This window comes from Candoia aspera, chromosome 2 (genome assembly GCF_035149785.1).
Source record: "Candoia aspera isolate rCanAsp1 chromosome 2, rCanAsp1.hap2, whole genome shotgun sequence".
NCBI lineage: Eukaryota > Metazoa > Chordata > Lepidosauria > Squamata > Boidae > Candoia > Candoia aspera.
The window spans coordinates 17487883-17497496 of record NC_086154.1 but is presented as its reverse complement, the minus strand read 5'-3'; the positions used below and the strand labels follow the sequence as shown (position 1 = coordinate 17497496).

Below are 9614 nucleotides of genomic sequence, written 5' to 3'. Positions count from 1 at the left end.
CGGACATGACTGGACTTTACGTCGAGGGAAACCTTTACCTTTACCTTTACTATGTTTAATAAATAAGCATCACCAAACTATATTTTCTGCTAGCTGAGCTGCACAGAGTAACGTGTGCTCGCTCTGACCTGGATACAGGGATTGACTGGGAGTGTGCTTGAGGCAAACCAGTCTAGAAATTACCCCAGTAAATGTCCAGCAGTGTGAACAGTAAAGACTAGCATCTCTCCCAAACTGAAATGCATGAGCTGTAAACTCACGCAGACGTTAGCTTTTGGCATATTGGACAGAAAGCTTCCAAATCACATGAAAAATAATTCACTATTTGTCATAGGTAGTTCCATGCAATACGGGAAGATATCCTCCAGGTTGGGAATTCAAAAGCACTGCTGCTCCTTCGGCAAAGCTGGGTGCTGAATGCAGGTTTCATTCTAAGCTGCTTGACCAACTTTTCTGTTCTTCCTTTTTAGTAAAAGCCATCCAGAGTCACCTGGAGTCAGGAAGCCTGTAAATCAAATAAATACATTTCCATGAATTAAGCCCACCCTCATCACTCAACACATGGGGCCTGTAAGCATATTGGTGATAAGGACCCACCCTCACCTTTTAGGACAGGATGCCTAAGGAAGGTGTGAGATAAACCATCATAGCTACTGGCAGTCATCATTCGTTCATTAGGCAGAATAATGAAAGAAGGCCTTCTGAACTATAGACCATAAAATCTTGCCCCTGGATAATGGATGCCAGCCAACTTTGCCTGCTCTTGGAATGCAGAGCTGGGTAAGACCTGGTAATTCCTTGGATGGGAGACTTCCAGGAAATTCCAGGGCTGGATGCCAGGCTGGGAAGCCATCGTGGAAGAAGAGGTAGAGCTAAGACGCTCTCAGGCTGAACTTGACCCTTGATGACAGCAGGCAGGTGGGTGCATCTTGGTTTGCTTAGCTTCTGGAACTGCTCCCGCCTGCTGAGGCTTTTGATAAGAAAGCAGAGCAGAAACACCTCCCTTATTGCTAAGAAAACTAATGGAGATGCTCATGAAGAGACTATGAGTTGAGCTTGGCCTGAAGGAGATGTTAGCGTAGGAAACAAAATGTATGTTATGCTGGCAGAGGTGGGTTTTCCCAGGAAGAACCAGGGGATCCTTGTGCACAAGGCCTGGGAGCAGAACACGGGCAGCTCTGGAGATCTAAAGGGATGGGCCTGAGGGTTAGGCCAAACAACATGGCACAATGCCAGGACTAAGCTGGACATTGGCTGGACAAATAAGCAGTGGATAACCAGGTCAGCTTATTAAATGAATAAGAATTAGGGAGAGATTTTTGCAGCTGTCATCCTGTATTTTAGTAAAAGGGTAGAAGTTTTCTTTAGAACAAGGAAGCCCAAAGAATCCTGCACTATAAAATGGAATAATCTCTAGGCTAAACTTTTCACTTTTTACTGCATCATAATTAACATCGGAATTAATTAAATTTAGAACCAAATTCCCTGAAGTACAATTAGCTCAGAACTTCCCTCTGGTTATATGAAAGATTCAGATGGCTGCAGGAGTGTGCCATTTGATTGACCCTAACTTGAATGTTTTCTCTAAATTCAGGTGGGATGTTTTCTAGATCATACTTTGGCACTTTTAGATTTGCTTTAATTTTCTTCAGCTTCAGCTTGAACTTGTACATGAGCAATTGACGATCTGTCCCGGTTCTCAATTGCCACATATGTCTGTGAAAGCTGGGCATTAAAAAAGGAAGATAGAAGAAGAATTGATGCATTTGAATTGTGGTGTTGGTGAAGATCATTGAAAATACCATGGACTGCCAGAAGAACAAATGAATCAGTTTTAGAAGAAATACAGCCACAATATTCCCTAGAGGCGAAGATAACTAGGCTTAGACTCTCATACTTCGGGCACATCGTCGGGAAAGACCAATCGCTTGAAAAGGACATCATGTTTGGCAAAGTCGAGGGCCAGTGGAAAAGAGGAAGACCTTCAATGCGATGGATTGATACAATCACAGCAACAATGGATGCAAACATTGGGACAGTCAGGCGTATGGCGCAAGACTGAACAGCATTTCGTTCTGTTATACATAGGGTCACCATGAGTTGTAAACAACTCAATGACAACTAACAACAACAACAACAACTTGAATGTTTCAAAATCAGTTGATTGATTATTTGCCATCAAGTCATTTTTGACTCCTAGTGACCACACAGGTAGATTTTTTCTCTATGGTGATCTGTCCCTAACCTGGCATTTCAGGTCTTCCAATGGTACACCCATCACCACTGTAACTGAATCCATCCCCCTTGCTGCTGGTCTTCCTCTTCTTCTCTTTCCTTCCACCTTTCCCATCATCAGAGCCTTCTCCAGAGAGCTGGGTCTTGGCATAAAGTGTCCAAAGTAGGGTTATTTGAGCCTGGTCCTTTGTGCCTCAAGGGGGAACTTGGGTTGATTTAGACACATTTTTTCCTTGTCTCCTTTTGTGAAGTAAAAAATTTACTATGACAGCTGTAGATAATTAAGGTTGGAAAGGTAGGTTTTTTCCGGTGTGACAATTTGAGTTTCTTTCTTTTTCTTCTTTTTTTCTTGCAGATGACCTTAGAATTAGAGTTTAGATTTCTAAAACCAGATCTGTAGAAGGAGATAGAGCAGTCCCCATCTGTAAATCTGTAGCACAGATTTTTTTTTCTCTGATTTTAACTATAAAAAGTTTCAACTTGTCTTATTAATTTTCAGAATGGTCATTGTTTGTTTCTTGAAGGATGTAAGACAATGAATGTTTGCACTGGAAGACTAATTGCAATGACTTTGAGTAGAATCGGTCTGGATGCTTAAGAAAGAAAGAAAGAAGCAATGAAGAAAGTTTAATTCAGTCCGTAAGAGAATGAAAACCTGAAGCTGAACTTTCACAATTCTAATTTTAAAAGACCCTGTTTCCCTGCATTTGCTGTTCCAAAGGCATGTAGATATGTAATTCTTTATTTCTGAAAAAATCATGGTTTATTTGTAAGTTCTGCAATAACCCATAATGTAAGTATTATACTGATATACAGAAAAATATTTGCAAATGATTTTCAGGCAAGCAAATATATTTGAAACATAATGATTAAAACAAAATAATTGTATAATAATAATAATAATAGAATTCTATATTCATATCTATACTATTATTATATAGTTATTTTGAACATATAATAGTAATAATTACTATAATCATTAATTATAGTTATAACCCTGCTTTAATATCCAGGAATTCACAAGGTCATGTGAATTCTATGTCTCTGTATCTCTCTGTATCTCTGTATCTCTCTCCCTCTCTCTCTCTCTCTCATTTATATACATTTAAAATATAAACTTCTTTTTAAAGGTAGACCTGAGGATGTAGATCACAGGTCTTGAATAAGAAACAAGCAGATCTGTGTGATAAATCTTGCCAGACAAATGCATGTCTTTGAAATGTTCAATAACTTCATCCTTTGCCTTTTTTTTAGCTTTATCAGAGAGGTAAGAATAATGTTTACCCAGGGCCGCAACTAGGGTCTGTGTCATCCAGGGCAAACATGGATTCCACACCCATTTTGGTGCCCCACCAGTGCTCATTTTGGCACCCCACCAGCGCAGCGCCCGGGGCACATGCCCCGCTTGCCCCCCCCCCCTAGTTGCAGCCCTGTGTTTACCATAATTGTTTCAACAGGAAGCTGGCTATTGTACCTCAAAGAAATGTGCAGGGACATCCGTCAGGGTAAACCAGATCTGCAATATTATGCTTTCCAAGTTGAGGCCAGCGAAGCAGGTTAATGAAGGACCAAGAAGACTCAGATCTCCTCTCAGCAATGGAAGCTATGGTATGTGTGAATCAGTGAAGAACCAGTTTGAATGTGAGATTGAAGAAGGTTCAGTCAAATATGCAACCTGAGATTTGCATGCAACAAGATTGGATTGGGTATAATAACAGTCATTATCATCACCATCATCTTACAGCAGAAGTGTTTTTGTTACCACTGTTCCATATATACTGTATAATTCACAGTGTTAGAAAGGAATAGCCTGTGCGGGAACTCGAGTTTGCCTACACTTAGAGCAGCCTTTCTCAGCCTTTTGACCCCGGAAGAATCCTTGAAGTATTTTTCAGGCCTGGGGGAACCCCTGCACATCCAGGCTCAAATAGAGGCCAGAAGTTCCAAAATTATAATATTCGTTTCATGGGTAGGCCTGTGTATATGCATGAACTGTGTTCTTAAACTAAATATAAAGAATGAAACTTACCTCTGTAATGTGAAGTTGCCGGAATTTGAAATAATTTTTTGAATCAGTTGTGATCTCCCAGGGAACCCCTAGTGGAGCTCTAGGCTTGCATGGAACCCTGGTTGAGAAACCCTGACTGAGAGCTTGAGGCTACAAAGGCAGCACGCTTCTCTTTGGAAGGGCAGAGAGTCAAGGCAAATGGCCTCAACTAGTTGTTTCATGTCTGGACGTCAGACCTGAGCTTGAGTCTTTCCAGGGCTGGTCAAGCAAGGCAGTGGAGCCAAGCAGCACAACCGCCCTCCCCCCTGCCCGAGCCTCCGCTCACAGATGTGCCCAGCCTTCTTGTGGATGCACTTGTGAAAGAGCAAGTTCACTCTCTGACCCACGTGTGAAATGGATCGCCTCACCCAGGATCAGACAAGGCAGGGACAGACAAACATAGAAGCAACATTGAGAATTTTCATTATTTTATTTTTTAGCAGAGCATGAGGAGAATGGAAGGGAATAAGCCGGATGGAAAGAGATGAAAAGGTCAGACAGATTGGACACGCATACAGACAGTTACAGGTTGGACAAACAGACTGAGAGGTATGGAGGATGATGGATGGGCAGGGAGAAGGTGCAGCATAACATTAGAAAGAGAAACCCAGATCAAAAAGGATATTGTAAATCCATCTGTCACACAGCTCAACCCCCCCTCATCTTTGCCTATACTGTATACTGGAAGGAAAACTGCAACAATGTTACAGGTTTCACAAAGCCAGAAAATCCATTGAATCTCTCTTTTGGCTTCAATTTCTTTTGAGAAGATCTGAAGGCACTTGAATCAGTTTGAAGGTTTGATTCAAAGGCTGGATTCAGTCAGGTCTCCTTTGAATGAAATAAAACTTCAAAACTAAAACTTTGCACACAACTATCAGTAGGTGTTGATAATTCCCCATCAGTCTGTCTGTCTGTTTTTATAGATGTATAGATAGATAGATAGGCATATAATTAGAGTGGATTCTCCATAGACATAGATATTCAAAGGAAAATTTATCACAACAATTCTCACAAATCATTTTTGTATCTTTAGGTAAAAGCTTGGCAAATGAAGGAGGGATGAGAGAGGAGAATATAACTTCATGGAGAGAATTTCTTCTCGTTGGGCTTCTGCATCAATGGTCACCCGCCCTGTTCCTCTGGGGGCTTCTCTTCATGTTTTTGATTGCTCTGATGGGAAACAGCCTCCTTATTTTTCTGATTAAAACAGACCCTGGACTTCAGACTCCCATGTATTTTTTCCTCAGTCAGTTGGCTTTCATGGACCTCTGCCAAGTTCTCTCAATCATTCCACAAGTGCTGGTCAGTTTTGTAACCAAGAGGTATACCATTTCACTCTATGGGTGTGTTGTTCAGATCTCTATAACTTTGGTTTTAGGAGGCGCAGAATGCCTCATCCTGGCAACCATGTCATTTGACAGGTACGTGGCCATCTGCAAACCTTTGCAATATCCCGTGCTCATGAGGAGAAGCGTCTGTCATATGATGTCAGTGGGGACCTGGTTTTGGTTTACTGTACAGGCGCTGACCTGCTCCCTTTATGTCTTGCCCCTTCCCTACTGCAAGTCCAATGTGATTAACCATTACATGTGTGATTATCCAGCCCTTATTCAACTGTCTTGTTCAGATAATTCTGCTTTTGAAAGAACAATCTATGTTGGAAATTTCCTGGTACTTCTCATTCCCATCTCAGTCATCCTCAGTTCCTACATTGCCATCCTCCTCCAGGTCCTGAGGGTACGATCTTCTGAAAGGAGCCACAAGGCCTTGGGAACTTGCATGTCCCACTTGTGTGTAGTTGGGATCTTCTATGTGACCGCTCTTCTGACATACATGACACCTGCATCTTCTTATTCTCCCCAGGAGGCCATGGTTAATACTCTGTTCTTTACTGTTGTTCCTGCTGTGACAAACCCCTTCATATATAGCCTGAGGAATCGGGATGTCTTGGCAGCTCTGAGAAAAGCCTTTGGAAAACAGATTGCATCAGTGACTTTATAGGAAAAAACATAATCGTGAATATTTTCTGTTTGAAATCGAAGCATTTGCTCCAGTGGAAGTGTAGTAGTAGCTATTGTTGTTATTTTATCCCACCATATATGTGGGATCAACTCAATTTTCCCCACAACAACCCTCAGTACTTGGTGGCATTAGACGTGTATTTTTCATTTCTGTTATTTAATTGATGGAAATGTTGAAAGCATGAATTAAAAGATTGCATTCTGCCACTTGAGTCTAGAATATTATATCCTCTGATTTACTTATGACTTAGAATGTTCTGAAATGCCTTATGAAATCTAAATATTGTGATTTCTGTTTGCTCAATAAATATTTCTAAAATAATGCTCAGTGATGGGGACTAATCCAAACCAGGTAATATGTGGTTCCCATGCCAATAGGCCACTCAATATTATCAGATCTACTCCCACATCCTGTGTGGTTTACAGCCTTCTAGCACACTGGGTATTGTGGTCTCCTATTGAATCTATTACAGGAAAAATCAATAAATTTCCTAGATCTCCAGTCTAGGATGATGCCCAGCTGTAGCAGTTCCATCCAGTTCTTGAGGTCTTATATTTCCAGAAAAGGCTCTCCTCTTTCTACCTATACAGGCTGGGTTTGTGAATAAAGGCAGTGCATCCCATGTCTGATACTGTGAAAAGAAGCTTATTGTGGAGAGGAGCCACTGACTTCCCAGATAGCATCTTGATGCTCATTCATTGGTATCGCAGGGCCCTATTGATTGGGACACTAAAGGCTGACCAGATGAGATGATACTCTGCTCTTCTGGAAATTCTGGAAGTCATTGTCCTAATATCTGGAGGGCATCTGGCTGAGAAAAATCAGAATAGTGCCTGAAGAGGTTGCCTAGTCTGGCAATGAAACACCTGCAAGAAAACAACAAGGCTCAGAGACCAACAAGGAGTCCACAGTTCAACCCTGAGCTACAAATATTCTCTTCAATCAGAATAGATAGTGGCATGCAGTAATTACCATGTCTACGCCTATGACTACTCTTTGGAGCATGGTTGGCCAGAGACTCTGGAACTCTGTAGATTCCAGTGTCTGTTGTAGAATTTTTCAGGAGTATGTTTGATTCAATGACCAGGACACATTGCACTGAAATACCAGCTGGTTTATTGATAGTGCTAGAGGCAAAGACAAGCCTAAAGAGGGATGTGGTTACAGTCCCTCATTACAGACTTACACTAATTAGAATATACATGTGATTGGGTATAGCAGCTAGGCCATGTGACTATAGGTGCTTGGTGAGGTCAGTGAGGCCTTTAAAGTGTCACTAAGAGGTCATGGGCAGGATTACAAAGACAGTGGGGTTTTGAAAGGACAAAGAGGTGGGATTCCATGAAATGGTTTCTTTCTAGAGAATGACTTTCTTCTGCTTATCTGGAGTCCTGCTTGCTTCTGAATATCTTCTCCCAGCTTTTCATCATTCCTTGGCCTTCTAAATCTTTTTCTGGCTGAGCTGACTGCTTTAGTTTTCCTGGGAAAGTGTTTCGTGGAGGGGAAAATTGCCTAATTTAACCCCATATAGCTAACTCAGTTCCCTCTGGGAAGATGTATTTGGGTTAGGGTCTTTTAGCTGGTCCCCACCCCCAAATTTCATATATTTCCTTCCTCTGAAGCTCAGATGCCTCTCCTATTTGGTGCTCTGAGGAATTTTTTTCTGGATTTTTTTTTTCTTGCAGTCCCTGATTTTATTCAGCCTATTTTCAAACTTAATCTTTCTTTTTCTGGATTCTACCACTACATCAAAATTGGTTCCATCCTTTTCATATTTTTAGCACATGATTGATTGATTGATTGATTGATTGATCACATTTATACGCCGCCCATCTCACTATCTAAGTGACTCTGAGTGGCTTACAAGTAAAATAGAAAACCATAAAAATCCTTACAAAAAATATACAAAGTTTAAAAAGGCAGAGAGAGTGTCCTCAAGCCGCCAACCTCCCCCAGGGCTGTGTACCATTCTTGGATCACCATGCTAGTTGGCAAAGCCAGGTTTTGATGTTCTTCCGGAAGGCCAGAAGAGTGAGGAGCCAACCCCACTGCAGGGGCAAGATGTTCCACAGGGCAGGGGCAGGGGCAGGGGCAGAAAAGACTCTCCCCCTTGACCCCGCCAGTCTAATTCTTTAGCCAATGGGGTCTGTAACATGCCTTCCCTGCCAGGCCAGGTGGGACAGGTTGATGTAATTGGGACAAGACAGTTCCTCAGGTAACCTGGGCCCATATCCTAGTAATAGACAGAGAGAGTGGATCCAGACCCCCTTTACATAATTTCTTTCCAAAGTCAATCAGAAGGGTCCACAAGGGGGGGGGGAGGAACCCCTTAGAAAAAAGCTAGTTCTTATTAAATTGACAAGGATTAGTTTTTATGAAAGAGTAATAAAATCTTCCCAAAGGAAGAACAGAGATGAAGAAGAGCTGACCAAAGAATCTCTGAAAATAACAGGCCTGAAAAAAAAACCCTGATCCATAGTAGCAATTGCAATGTTTGTTTGTTTTTCTCCATATGTTTTAATGAAGAAAATTAATGTCAGCAGCACATATACAGAAAGATGGAGAGGGAAAACCAGTGTATATGTGAAAACCAAAGTTGAAGCTAAGATAAATAACTGCAAATGCTTATTTCTTTTTCTTTTCTACTCTCACCCTTTCCCCTTTCCCCCTAAATAAAAAAAAATATAGATATACTGTAGCTCAAGGTCAAAGTTTAAAACAAGTTTAAATCATTTTTCTCTGTAAATATAAATAGCTTTTTTGGATTTGGTGCAATTTGGCTGGATTCCCTTAAGCTTCTTCTTTATCTCTCTTGGACCATCACGTGGGCTAGAAAGAGAAAGAAAGAAAGAAAGAAAGAAAAAAGGCTCAACTTTTCACCCACTGGTGAACTTGTAAAACAAAGGGGCCATGGAGCACAGTGACCAAGGGCCAGGGTGTGTCTAGGAACCATCTGGAGTGGAGGTATTTGCCTACAATGAAATGAAGTGCAGCAGGTGAATTGGATGGCACCTCTTGAGCTAGCACAAATCAGATAACACCACTACTTATGTGTAGGAAGGAAAGACAGGTTGGGGGTAGGTAGAGGACAGTACTGTGCGTTTCTCTCCCTGAGATATGCTCAGTGACTTGTCCTTACTCTGGAGCAAGCTGGTCCTGCAGATTAGCCCTCAGGGTCCTCTCTGGAACATGGCTAACCCATGTCTTCAGATCTCTTATCTTGTACCACATATGTAAGATCTGGCCTTTTTTTTAACCTTTCTCTTCTTTCCTGAGGATCAAGACTCTGGATTCTATGCTTGCTTTT

At 41.5% G+C, this 9614-nt stretch overlaps 1 protein-coding gene across 1 annotated transcript; it reads left to right on the top strand.

Moving 5' to 3' along the window:
- Positions 1 to 5692: 5692 nt before the first annotated feature.
- LOC134489936 (olfactory receptor 2Z1-like) lies at positions 5693 to 6286 on the top strand. Its single transcript, XM_063292813.1, has one exon. The coding sequence runs from the start codon at positions 5693 to 5695 to the stop codon at positions 6284 to 6286; it is 594 nt and encodes a 197-aa protein (XP_063148883.1).
- Positions 6287 to 9614: the final 3328 nt, after the last annotated feature.